The 14,786-nt window shown below is 37.0% G+C and overlaps 1 protein-coding gene across 1 annotated transcript in view; it reads right to left on the bottom strand.

Moving 5' to 3' along the window:
• LOC134804764 (angiopoietin-related protein 2) overlaps positions 1-9,452 on the bottom strand; it is a 139,641-nt gene extending 130,189 nt beyond the window's left edge. The window contains exon 1 of the mRNA XM_063777982.1: positions 9,181-9,452. Within this exon, the coding sequence (XP_063634052.1) occupies positions 9,181-9,350 (170 nt within the window). The 5' untranslated portion in view covers positions 9,351-9,452. The remainder of the gene's footprint in view (positions 1-9,180) is intronic.
• Positions 9,453-14,786: the final 5,334 nt, after the last annotated feature.

Raw genomic sequence — 14,786 nt, forward strand, 5'->3', positions numbered from 1 at the left:
TACACTTGCCCTGCCATGGTGACTACTTATAATAACTAGTCTGATTGAGAAACTACGAGATTAGTACGTTTGTTCGAAAGCAACGTCAACGTTGTTAACGTCTATAAAATAAATAAGTATGTAGGTACCTATATTAAATATTATATGAGCGGCCGATAGGTACATCATGACATAATATGTGATCTTGCTAAATGTAATCTTTTGTGTAAAGAACTAAATCGTAAAAGCATTGTTTAAGGCTTAATTTATCTAAAACTACACCACGCTTTTTAATAACCAATATAATAATTAACAATTATGTAGGTATGTATGTGCTAGTAAGTAGTTGGTAGATGTTAATGCTATTGTTAAAGTGTGAACGTTTGAATGCAGTGAGAGTACTGAGTGGGAAAGAATTCGCTGCGAAAGTCAAGAGATGCACGGGATGCACGCAACTCAATTCATACGAGACCAAACATATGTCTTCTGTTATAATATTTAACAAAAAGAACCGACTTCACCAAACCAATAAAACTATAATATTATGATTTTCGTCGATTACTTCCCCAAAATTCCATAAGAAAAGTTCTCTCGATTTCATTAACATCCTAACATCACATCCTATGAGTTTCAAACAAAATAATAATATGTATATGTATGTCACCGTAAAATTGTAAACACTCGTCAGTTTTAATATCGCTAGTTAAATTATAAACTGACGGTAGGGAGATTACAATCTAACCTAACCTAACCTACGTTACATTATAAACTAACGGGTTCACAATCTTACGGTGTCATATATAAGGTATATCTATGTATCTAATACCTTTAAACGAGCAATTCTTGTTTATTTATATATTTGGGGGATCTAAGAAACGGTTCTAACAAATTCGATGAAATTTGCTATAAGGGAGCTTTTGGGGGCAAAAAATCGATCTAGCTAGGTCTTATCTCTGGGAAAACGCGCATTTTTGATATTTTATGTTTTCCGAGCAAAGCTCGGTCTCCCAGATAATAATATTAAATTGGAACATCCGCTTTCAAGAAATCAGGTAACAAACATATAGGTAGGTACATGAACTAATGATCCTTAGACCCTAGTTACGTATTGAAAACCTCTTTTTTCGAAATTTATATATAATTAATAAATAGCAAGAAATGAATGCTACTTTTTTTGGACCTGACTTGGGCTCTATAACTCTATGGGCAGTAGAGAGGGCCGTGTGGAGAGATGGGGAAAATCCACGACCCTTCGCATCCTACAGAGTTTGCGTTCCAGCGAGATAGTTGAGCAGTCTCAACCTGATCTGGGTGCGTTGAGGGAATCGAACTAGTGGGAGTTTTGACGCTGGTTCGCTACACCTAGCCGAGCCGAGAAGACTCCAGCAAGAAACTCAGATAGGCCCGACAGGCGACGACTGTCGGAGTGACTCCATCCGGTACTCTAGGTATCTAGTCGATGTCAAAGATAATATATTATGTTTACACTTTGCTATTTGATAGGTTAGTAGGCATTGAGGTGTGATGAGACTGATAATCTTGGAACTAGTTGGTGAACCAAAAACACTACAAGTCATAAATAAGCTCGCAATTTAACAATCATCAAAGTTATATTATTAAATAGAGTAGGTACTAGGTCCATACTTAAGTAAGTAGGTATACTTTCATGAAATTTATAATAACATGACTTTCACCCGAAGTTTGTCGTAGTAGCTTAATAGTGGATTTAAACAATGGTCTTTCACATCACAAACACATCCAATTCAATTCTCCGGGCAAGTGCCCACTGGTCTATTCTGTACAATCGCAAACTGGGAGAAATACCTACCTACCATGTACTTAAAGCAAAAGCTTTCGTATGTCTGGAAGTTTTCCTCTACAGGTCGCAATTCTGTAACGATATTCGTGAAATTTTGTGAGCAGGTTCAGAAGGAGCAGGTTGTTAGATAGATTATTCTGGCGTTTAGTTTAGCGAAAAAGGTTAAAATGGCGGAATTGGCATAAAGGGCTTAGGCCCCAGCAGAGTCTATGGCACTTAAGACCATTGTAAGTTCGCTTCCATTATGACTCAACGAAGTACTTTCAAATTTTTTATGCTTATCGCGAGGTCTAGGTACTTACAGCTCTCAGAGCCACTAGTTTTATAGACTAAATTTAGGTAATCTTTTGAATTTTGTTTGGTGAGAGCCTATTATTTTGTAAACTAACACAATTTATTGATGATTGATATTATTTGTCTATATAGGATGTATGATAGATCTATTGATTTAGTGACCAATCCTATTAATTAGTTAATAGTAAGTACATTTGTTTGGCGATCGATTATACCCTATTGCAAATCAGGTCGTATGGAATCTTTCACTGTTGTTTGTGAATATGACATTCTACGGCTCATATTGGGCCTATGCAGATGGGCAACGATGCAGATGGCCGAAGAGCGATGGTACTCCCTTATGCTTGTAATGTACATGATACTTACTAATACATAGCCCTCGTTTAGCCCCTATTCAAAATGGTAACTACGGAACCCTACACTGAGTATGGCCCGACATGCTCTTGGCCGAAGTTATTTAATAAATATTTGCGTGAATGACGTGGATGTTTATCAGTAGGTATTTCGTAATGAATGAAACACTGTCCTGGCTGTTTTGGGCTTATTGCAGGGGTTTGGGAGGCACTGTGGCAGAGGTAAGGTTGACTTACATGCCATTTAAAATTGTTTTGTAGCCTACATTTTTTGTTGAAGATCAACATTTGCATTTGAAATGAATTCATATTTATTACTACTATTTTGCCTTTAGGCTTTAAGTCTGCCATGTGTACCTACTTAATTTTAATGCCCGATAAAGTTTAAATAAATAAATGAATAAATACCTAATCATTTTGATTATAAAATAGGGAGTTAATTTTTGAAATTTTAAATATTGTACTGATTGTGTAACGGTACCTATTAAAATGGGCTATCCCCCAAAAACAGTACCTAATTTAGTTCGCGATCTTATTTCAGAAAGTATTATTCGTAAGGCACTTTGCTACTAGCAGTCCACGTCCAAAATGTCGTTAATGTCATTATTAACAACATTTCACCATAATATTAAAATTCTCCCAATGGTCCCAATTAAAATGTTGAACTACCACCTTTAAATAAGGGTTATCAACCCCTGACCGAATGAAGTTTAATTTTACTAGATAGCAATCAAGCTACGCAAAACGGATATTAATTAGGTATCGCTTCTGCAACTTCCCTCTTAGATAAGAAAATCATTTGAATAAATAAATACAAACGTATGCCACATGCTACTCCAGATTGGGTTTGCAATCCGGATCCAAGTTTTTTGAAATTATATTATGTCCGACGGACCTTTCGCTCATTACAATTTAGATTTCAAACCTCTTTACTCTCTAGATTCGCTCTGCAATTTGCCAGCGTGACATACAGCACCGCCCAGAAATTTCTTCTTGTACTAACATAAGTTGACATTGACATTTAGAGATAAAACTGCGCGAGTTGAAACAGCACGCACAGGTCCGCCAACGTGTGCATGACTGAGATGCAACTACTTGCTTATTCGATACGAAAAGGCCGCCTGCACTGAAATCAGTCTTTTTAATCCAACTTCAAAGTTCACGCGTGTGCTATAGGTCCGTTCGCTTAGCGTCCTTGGTCGGCCGACTATCCCTTCCAAAGTGTTGGACGTCGCTTACTGAGTTAGTTTTCAAGCATGAGGTGTCGTTCCTATCGTTCGATTCTCTTCAGTTTTGGGAGACAGAATAGTCTCAATAAGTAGCAAGTTATGTAATATCGCCTTAGGTTATCATGTACTATTTCGGTCTCCAGTCTGCAATATTCCCGTGTGTAAAGAGAGAATAAGTAGGTATACAGCGCATTTCATGACCTGCTGCGGCTGCGGTAACCAATGATATTAGCAATCATAATTATTAGCACTAAGAGCAGTAACAATACCGGTGTGTAACCTTGATCTCATTTCTAGTTTCTGTCGTCCACCTGTCGGTAGCCGTTTAGACCAAGATTATTCAGAAACCGTAAGTCCAGTCGAGTGCATATATATGTATACATTTCTTCACCTTAACCCATTGCAATAAGGTGAAAAAATGTATAAACATTTATGCACTCGACTGTACCTACTCCCAATGCATTCGGTCAAGGAACGAAATTATTCGCCTTGTTTTTACTTTTAAGCTCAAGCAAACTATAATTATCTATAGGTAATTATATCTTACTATATCTACAGGATAGTCAACACTTAATTCCAAATGTGTTCGAAGCAATGAATGTCATTACTTACATTAGCTACTCAACGCGTGTGTCGAGCTAAACTATGTCATAAGACCTTGTCTGCATATCGCTGTCAATATGCAGATGATGAAATTTAACATTGTCTATCTGGCTTAATCAACGAATTCTGCGTCTTGTTACTCACTAATGAATTCTATTTAAAAATAGATCTGTACGATTGAGCAATTCAAACTAAATAAAATATGTGTCTACTAATCGCGGTAACCAAAGATAATAAATATTATTACCTTGTTATCTGATAAAAAGTACAAAGCTACACTATTTTATTTACACTTTATTGTACTTATAGCCTGTCCGGTTTTCTAAGATTAAGTTCGCCATATCTTACTATGGCGCCCTTGATCTTAGAAAAGCGGACAGGCTCATGGACCTAGAATACTGCGGACGTAGTTTTGCTAAGACAAAAACTGTGATTCCATCATCCACCAATTTCCTAGTATTTACGCGTGACACACACACATTGACAGTTATCTCAATGCCCTCATCCACCAATTTGCCGTCAGACGGATCGAAACGTCAGTGAAGTAAATTTGTCAAAGAAAAATGTAAAATATCGCGGCATGCGTAGTTAAATCCTGCAAGAAGTGTACCGATCGAAAGAAAAAAAGTGACGGAATAACTTTTCATAGCTAATTTTATCAATTATCACGGTATAGTACATCAAATCTCCATATTTCATTGTTTATAAATGCGAAACAGGAGTGTGACCAGTAAGTTGAATAGGGTAATTTCCCGAAAGTAGGGTAATTGATGCCCTTCTTATTAAATCATTGTGTATATAAGAGATCATTTAAGATATTTAGGTAAATAGCTAAATTATTGATTTTGCATATCAAAGTAGGTCGGTATGGTAATTTCCCGATAATAAGGAGATTAAAGACGTTTGCATGAATAATGTTTAATAGTTAACGTTTATTTGTTATGTAAGGTAAACATACACATGGTGCTCGACGCGGTCACAGTCCAGTACATGTCATCTTGAAACTTAAGTCATTGTCAATAGAGGTGACAGCAAGGTGTCATCTATTGGGCATTAACATGTCGAGTACTAGTACATTAACCTTATATTTATTTTTTGTTTAAAACCAGATATGTTACAAGTTAAATATCATTAGGTATTGAAAATAATATTTGCACAAAGTAATTGTGCAACAATGCGCATTTTCAAGACCTATAAAGATAAAGATAAAAAATAGTTTATTCAAGTAGGCATATCACAAAAAAAATAAAAATAATCAGTAAAATCAGTTAGATACACACTTTTTTTATTTTTAACGTAAATCTGTCCTATTTTAATATTTGAAAACAAGGATGATATTGAAAATAATTGTTTCACCATCAGGGGAGAATTTGTGTTACATGGTATCACTCGTCTACACGCACACTTTCAAACCGTCCGCCATTGCAGTGTCACAGTTTGTCTTAAGTGACATTCCCTCTGTCAAATATATAACTCTATGGACAGGCTTATATTTTAGAAGTAATTTAAGAAACGATGCGCGTTCCGACTGCGAACAACTATGCAAAGTATTATAAATTCATAAATATTATTAATTAATGAAATTATGTTTACAAAACAATGTATCTGATCTCGAACGAAGACGATTATGATTGCGAATATAAATAAATCATTAAATATTATAGGACATTATTAGGTAAGTACACAAATTGATTAAGTCCCACATTGGGATGCGTTGTTGGTACTTTGACAACGATATAATATAATATAATTAATATACATATAATAAATACACAGAAAACAATCTTGACTCAGGAACAAATATCAGTGCTCATCACACAAATCTAATCGAATGTTTTTTTGCCCTTAGCAATATTTGGACCCGGGATCATCGACTTCATAGGTCACTACCCATTAGGCCAGACAGGTCGTCAAATAAGGCTCCGGAAACAAAAACACATTTTACAAATATTGCACATGTCGGCGGTCGATCGTTAAATCTGCCAGATTATGATATTACTAGGCATATCATGAAACGTCGCCATTTCACGATCTGACTAATGACTACCAGCCAAATCGTTCAATCTTCTACGTTTGACGATTTGCCTAGCGACGTTTAGGCATATCGAATAAGTAGGACGTCTAAAGCTTCAGCAAATAAAAAAAATATGCATTAGGTAGAAATATTTAATTGATCTAGAGTCTGTTCGAAAAGAGAAGAGTCGTGGAATGTATGGGGCCCAATGCATTTCACGACTCTTCTCTTTCCCAACAGACTCTAATTAAATAATAGTAGAGTTTGTCACAAGGGAGCAAAATGACATATTTACGGCGAGGGCGTATTTTGAATCCTGAACGAAGAGAAAGATTATATAATTGATTCTAAAATAGAATCCTGAGTGTAGTGAGGGATTCAAGTATTAACGCCCAATCGAACTGATCTGATGATGGAAACAGGAGGTGGCCATACGAACTCTGTGATGAAACAACGCAATCTTATGTTTGGGGTTTTTAGAATGGTCTCTTGGTTTCGATAAATATTAGTAGTAGAGAACAGTCCGCGATAAAAGCTTGTACCAAAAATGATTTTTTTGCTAAAAGCTTATTTGTTTTTACAAAACAATTTTCCGACGTCTATGATGCTCCAACATTTGACAATAGTGGTGATTTATGACATAGTTAAGTACACTGGCGTTCAAAAGTGCATGGAGATGTTTCAACCGTAATATTAAGGCATTACGGTCGACATCTATCCATGCACTTTTGAACGCCACTGTACTTCCATCTAGAGTTGTAGACAGACAAGCGAACGCCTTTTCACACTCATGCCAGGTTTTTATCTTAGCTGGACCTCAAAAGATGCAGCACTGCCCCGACTCCCTGCGCGCATGTGCTGGTTGTTATTGATGTCGATATGTACACTCACCACACGGGATTGTATTGCCATTTAGGGTTCTTGCTAAATTGGAAATTCTATAGCGTAAGTATTGAACAAGCAATTTAGCTAGGACCCTAAATGGAGTAAATGGCTCAACAATCGCGGAGCGTGATGGTACCTACATACATATTACCTGCATGTTTCGTTACAGACAATATAGCAAAAATTTATAAACCTAGAATATCATTTAGGTTTAGCATTGGTATATAATAACATTACTAACATATTGGGTACGAAGGCTCCCTGTTTCGAAAAGTGGTCAATGTAATATTTTAAATTTACTTGAGACATTTTCATACGCTTAAATGGTGGTCAAGTTTAACCTGCAGAATTTGACTTCAGACAAACAAGCAGACACGGTGACGGTTAAATAAAAACTTGTAAAAGAGGCAATGTTACCTACTTGTAGGCAGCGCGTTTGGCGCTGTGGGCACGTAAACTGGCGACACAATAACCTCTCGTTGCAGGAAACCATTGATATATTATAGTAACTTTTTGCCTAATTTCAGTTTGCCTAATCTTTGGGCAATTCCCTGAAAGTCATACATTCTGTCCGAAGATGAATCTATGTATTAAAAGAATGAACTTAAATCTTTGCACGGATCTATTCCAATAAGTGTCGGTAAAGGCTCGAGTCTTTGGTGTTTAGTATACCTACTATTGAGTATTGATTAGTCATTAAGACGGTAACCGCCGTTGCAGAAGCAACGGCAGAAGCCTGCCCCCGATTTTCATGATTAAAACTATCACCTTCCCTGGGATTCTAACTACATATTACTATACGTAAATTTCGTCTAAATCAGTTTAGCGGTTTAAGCGTGAAGCTGAAGAGGTAACAGGCATACTGAGTTACTTTCTCAATTTGAAATATACGAGTATGCATGTACCTATTAGTCTAGGAGTAATTAATTAACAATGGAGCCGCCATTAACAGGCGTTCCCCTCTGTCGAAAATTGGTTATATCCTCTAAGCCAGCGGTCGGCAACCTTTTTTTGCGTAGTTTTAGTAGCGTAGTTAACGATGAGTAAGTTGACGCGGCCCGCACTTTGTTAATATTTATGACTTTATCAGACATTGTCGTTTCTCAATATTCCATAGCCAGAGAGGCTGGCAGGCCGCAAGTGACAGTTTCACGAGCCGCATGCGGCCCGCGGGCCGCAGGTTGCCGACCGCCGCTCTAAGCTATTAGTAGAGATAGTAGGGAAATTATACTATACGTAAAAAGGTTTACGCTTATAAAAATAGAACAAAGGTTCTTATGGTTAGGTTAAATATATGTAAAGACAATATTTTTATGATATTCATGAGTTATTTCGAGTTATTTCAAGAAGAGTCCAACTTGACTCACGACTTGACTTTAAAGTCTTAGCTGCAGTTCTTACCAACTCATATAATGGAACACATGGGAATTGATTGTGTGAAAGTAGGAATATCCGTTACTCGATTTGTCTAAGGTCTTATTATTACCAACTTAGATAGGTAATAATATTTTTTAAATTAATATTAACATTTAATTTTGAACGCGAAGAATTAGAGTGCAACTAGGTACCTACATATAAGGATCTGATATTTTAGGATATTTAGGTACAGAGATAACAAGAAGATATATTTAACATTCAACTCAATATTAGATCTAGAGAACTGACGTACCTTATTACCACATCAGATGAATAGATTCTATTTTATTTAAACATTGGAGATTGTTAGAAGTACCCATATATATACGCAAGATAATGATTTCTCAATTTATGTATTCAAGCGAATTAAACAGTTAAAACATATGTAGTCTGGTTCATATTCACCTCTTGCAATCATTTGAATTAGGTTTGTAGGTACTATACGGTGTAGGTACTTACATAAACATAAATGACAGTAACATACATAATATTTCCGAATCCGAAAGTGAAATATTATAATTCCACTTTGTCACGTAGTTTTTGTTCCCAGATATCGCTGAAATAGTAAATAAAGTAGCATGGACTCACCTATTTCGGACAGAATTCCGGGAAGAGAGTGTAATGTTTCTGGAGGGCAACTTCGGCGCGGCTGAGGTGCCGGGCGCGGCAGTCGACGCGGGCAGCGAGGTGCGCGGCAGCCGCCCGCCGGCCGCCGCCGCCCCCGCCGCCAGGAGCACCACCATCCACCACCTGGACATCACGAGAACACGATTCACGGCACGAGACGCGCAACACACGCTCGACCTACTGTCACGATAGCGACTGACAGACTCGTTGCGTCTACACCCGCGACGACGTTCACTTTTGTTGTGGCACTGGTGACGGCTGACGACCCCCACTCTCAATGAAAGTGGGGGCTTTCACTAGCACTCGGCATACGCGGGCCACCCACCGGACTGGTCGAGCGCATTTTCAGTCAGAAATCATTATTGATTATGACGGCAGTTATTGATCAGTGTAATCTTTATACGGATCTACACCTGCTACTTTTTACAATAGCTACCTATCATAATGATCTCTCCTGCTATTCTAGATGACTATCTTGAAATTTTGACGCGAAAGTATTCAAGTATTCGCTTACAATAATTACGTAAGAAGTAATTTGGCATGCTAGTAGGTATATTACATATTATTTGCATCACACTTGCTTAGTAAGCGAGCTATTTCACGCATTTAGGTACAGTGGGAGGTAAATTCCGTTTTACTCCCACGGGAGTTATAGCTTTTTTTAAATTATGTCACTAAATCATACGAAACAATTACCTACATAGGATCTAAGTAAAATACTTGTTAAAAGTCAAGGTATAAAATGAGTTTTACTTTCATAATGCTAACGTTTATAATATAATTTAATTGTTTTGTTTATGTATAAAAATATTTAATTTGATTAATTTAATAGCCTAGTCAATTAATGATGACATGGCTGACGAATGTCTAAAATGTCACTTAACCTTTTCCACGCCAATGACGTATACACGGTGTAACATGAGGAAACCGAATAATTTTAACCACGCATTTCTGAGGTCAAAAGAAAGAAAAAATGTAATATGAGTTTAGGTCAATTTCGCCAAAAAAAAATTTTTTGTTTGTTTTGTTTTTTTCAATTTTTTGAATGTATTTGTACATAAAAAATAAATGTTATTGGTGAACTGGTTACTTAAAATTGATTTTTACATTTTTTTTTCGCAATACCTTCTTTTTGCAAACTGGTACTTGTCACTTTTTGACATCTATCAATAAGGATATTTAGACTACGTCCCATAGCAGCAACATTACCATCAAAAATGCCTTTTACATTATGTAACAACAAAAACTTGTTTATTTTTAAATTAATATTATCTCTGAAACTAGGCGTTTTTAAAAAAAAGTTTATAGGACTATTTTGTCTCTAAATATGATCAGGAATACGCTGTTAAAATTATTCGGTTTACTCATGTTACACCGTGTATATGAGTCGTAAGAAAAATAGCGTTTAAAAAGGTCCAGATAATATAAAAAAGAATCTTCTTTTGGGTATAACATATTTATTTAAATATTCTTCCTATTCCCAAGTAAAATTAACAATTCAGTTGTGTATTTAAATAGAAATTCGTGGTTTTCTCAGACCTTTGATGTTAGTCTAATTATGGCACATTTCGTACGCCATTGACCGATTAATCCGTCTTTAATGATGTGGCAATACATTCAAATCTAATATTGTATTTATGTTTCGCAAAATTCGTTACAATATTTTTCACTTTAAATTGTACTTAATAATTTAAATTTTCGATAGTTATAATGTTCCTTATTACAGTAACCTTTGTGCTAACATCCTGTAAAAAAAAATATATGTATTGAAAATGGAACTACCGATATATAATTCTCGCTTGTTAATTAAATGTGTCGCATCCCTTCTCTTGTCAATAAATAATATATGGAAAATTCTATATTGCTACATTTCCTACGCCATTGACCGATAAATGAGTCCGCATGAGACGTTTCAATTATTGGTAGTGCTGGCGTTATCTTATTCATCTTATTACATATCGGTTTACTAAGACATGGATACTGAAGAGTTATCGCGAATTTTAGAAAGTCCTGTACCTGATGAATATGTTTTCGAAGAAAGATCGGACTTAAACTTAGAAAACGTCTGATTTCGTTCTGTTTTTAAAAACATTTCATGAGTAATAGTTATATCCTCTGCTACTTACCTCATATAATGTGAAAAATAATCATAATTATTTATGAGTGAAAGGCAAAGCACAATTCGGAATTCGTTTTTCAGACTTCGGATTGCACTTCACCGTTCTGATGTGTCAAACTTATTTATACCTATAGAAAATGTATTCCTCTTTACGTTAATGCCATAAAGACTTTGCCATGTAAAAACATTTTGCACTTTATCATTATTTAAAAAAAAGCATGTGTCCCTTTTGTACAAACTCAATTTTGTTTTGGCGTCGAAAAGGTTAAGCTAGTTTTTTCTTTGCAAGTGTGATGAAACACTGTGTGTATCTCCGGGGGTAGGTAAGAATATTGTTACTAGAGTTTTTAATTCACTCCAGCCTGCAGCTGTCGTCTCGTACAATAGTTCACTTACCCCCATTATCCCCCTCGTTGCACAATATACTAATATATTATGACTATTAATTATGAAGCAGGAAAGTAGTTAATAACAGAAAAAAACGTTTTATGAGGCAAAAAGAAAAACATTACATCAAAAAAATTTACAGTGGTCCGCAAGCTAGGCAGAGCCTGTATGGCCTGGGGCCCGTTTGTCAAAAGCTTGTAACTTGCAATACAAGTGGAAGTCCCTTACTAACAAAAGCTGTCAAAAAGTGACATCCGTTTGTATTACAAGTTACAAGCTTTTGAGAAACGGGCCCCTAGAACCATACGCGAGTATGCAAGAAATACAAGTACAGTCAGCATCAAATATATAGTGACAGCCAAAGTGGCTAAATATATCGTATTAAGTATCGTAACACAACGTCGTTACCATATAAGTAATAAGTATATGTATGTTCCGCTATATTTGGCCACTGGCCGTCACTATATATTTGATGCTGACTGTACAATCAGTCAAAGTAGTGCAGTTTGTGGTGAACTGTTGGGGAGTAGTGAATCCACGTACCTGAGCGCACCTGGGGGATTTCTGTCACCCGAAAGATGGGTGAGGTGGGTGCTACCAAGTCCTGTCTCTGGCTTGCCTTAGCCGGCCGTCCATAATCGAGTTGCTAACGCTGCGTTCTCGAGGGTAGAAGTGCAATAAGTTGCATGTCAGCGACATGTCGAACACCGCTCTACCGACAGCCCTCTACATTGATAATGCCCTTGAGCCTATTATATAAGTCGCTTTTTATGAGGATCCACAGAGTGTATATCATAGTTTCGGACACGTACTCTCGGAGTATCCTGCTGTCGAATGTTCGTTGATTCGAATGTTGCTGGATCGAATGTTCGCTGGGTCGAAACACTTGTGGCCGAATTATGCATAATCGAAAAATCGTAATCTAGAATTGTATGGGTTCGATTTGTTGTGTATCGAATGTTCGTTGATTCGAATGTTGCTGGATCGAATGTTCGCTGGGTCGAAATAAAAAACAAAGCTATATTTATACTAATATTAAAGAGAAAACATTTGTATTTTAGGATTTTTCTTTTTGTAACGAATGAACTCCAAAATGGACTGGACCGATTTAAAAAAAAGATTTTTTTTACCTTAGGGTTTAACCGAAAAAAAATTACCCCCTCTTCACAAGTTCGGGAGGTACCCTGAAAAAATTTTTTGTCTACGCTTTTCGACCCAGCGAACATTCGATCCAGCGACAGTCGAATCAACGAACATTCGTACCCGAGATCTTCTACGGGATGACAATCGAAACCTCAGATTCGATTCTACAATTTATTATTTCTACGCTTTTCGACTCAGCGAACATTCGATCCAGCGACAGTCGAATCAACGAACATTAGACAGCAGGATACTCCGAGAGTACGTGTCCGAAACTATGATATACACTCGGATCCACATGGGGTCCTCCTTTGAAGGCTATAGTTGTCATCTGCCGGAAATAAAATTTGATAGGTACCTATTTACCTACCTTTTTAACACGGGCGTCCGGTTTTTTACAAATAGTCCAGTAGGTATTTAAATAGTAACTAAAATTGATAGAACTGATGGACTAAATATTAGTCCATAATTTTCATCCATTAGTCTAGTACTTTTTAGATTCCATCACGAGGCAAGACCAGTTGTTATTTCTCCATGCAAACGAACCAACTCGACTGTTTCCTCCGTGATTTTTGACCCTAGATCATTCATTTTTAACGCAGATTAATATTATCAATATCTGTCCGACTGTTTTGCTCTCTTTATATTTTCGTTTTTTTTAAGCGCTAGAGCACTTCAAAACACTGCAAAAAACGGCCTAATTAGACTAGGCCGCAAAAAGCATGGTATTCTAAAACGGATACCAACTAGACGAAAGACGACCGGTCTGGCCTAGTGGGTAGTGACCCTGCCTATGAAGCCGATTGTCCCGGGTTCGAATCCTGGTAAGGGCATTTATTTGTTTGATGATACAGATATTTGTTCCTGAGTCATGGTTGTTTTCTATATATTTAAGTATTTATATATTATATATATCGTTGTCTGAGTACCCACAACACAAGCCTTCTTGAGCTTACCGTGGGGCTTAGTCAATTTGTGTAAGAAATGTCCAATGACATTTATTTTATTTTTTAACTAGCCTAAAAAGCAATATAGCCCGACACAGATAATTACCATTTAGATTTTAAAATTTCGTGACGATTGGCTAAGTTTTGGAGGAGGTAACAGTAGAGTACGAAACTACGATTTTTGAAATTTTTACGCAGGTTTTTCGCTTAAGCTGGAGTTGTCCTTATCGCACTAATTTTAGGAACCGCCCCCGTCAGCGCGACGGTCGGACGGACGGAGATATTCGCCTAAAATTCTCAAATCTGAGGAGGGGCTCAAGTGGCGTCTCCTCTTAACTCTTATCTAAGTCCAGCCAAGTTCAAGGACAAAGGAACTGGCGACGCAGCAACCATGTGTGGCAGCCAGCATACCATGTGTGGTATTCTAATATCACACGAACCATTTAGAGCTACTTTTGACCCCTTCGCAACTTGAAACCTATTTAACCTACACATGAAAATTGGCACATTTATACAAGCTCCTTAGCTTGTCTAGAAAACAAAATTTAATAAACGTAGCTCAAACAGTTATTGATAAATCTGTGACTGACTTATAGATCAAAAAACTTAACCCACTTCCAGCCCTAGTAGCATTTTCGTTGGGGCCCACGGTGCCAACGGTAGGGAAAACGTTGGGATGAGGTTCGTTCCGTAGCCAACATTAATTTTGTATTGGCCCACCATCGGATTTACCAACATTCGCTGTGGCACAGATGCCCAACAATGGGCCTTTGTGTATTTTGGTACCGTTGGCTAAACAACGATAATATTCGTTGGCCCAATAATGACATATATCGCATTTACCAACATTGGCAGTGGCAGTGATGCCCAACAATGGGCCTTTGTGTATTTTGCTACCGTTCGCTAAACAACGATAACATTCGTTGGCCCAATGGTGACGAATACCGCATTTACCAACATTGGCTGTGGCACGG

The sequence above is a fragment of the Cydia splendana genome, chromosome Z (genome assembly GCF_910591565.1).
Source record: "Cydia splendana chromosome Z, ilCydSple1.2, whole genome shotgun sequence".
Lineage (NCBI taxonomy): Eukaryota > Metazoa > Arthropoda > Insecta > Lepidoptera > Tortricidae > Cydia > Cydia splendana.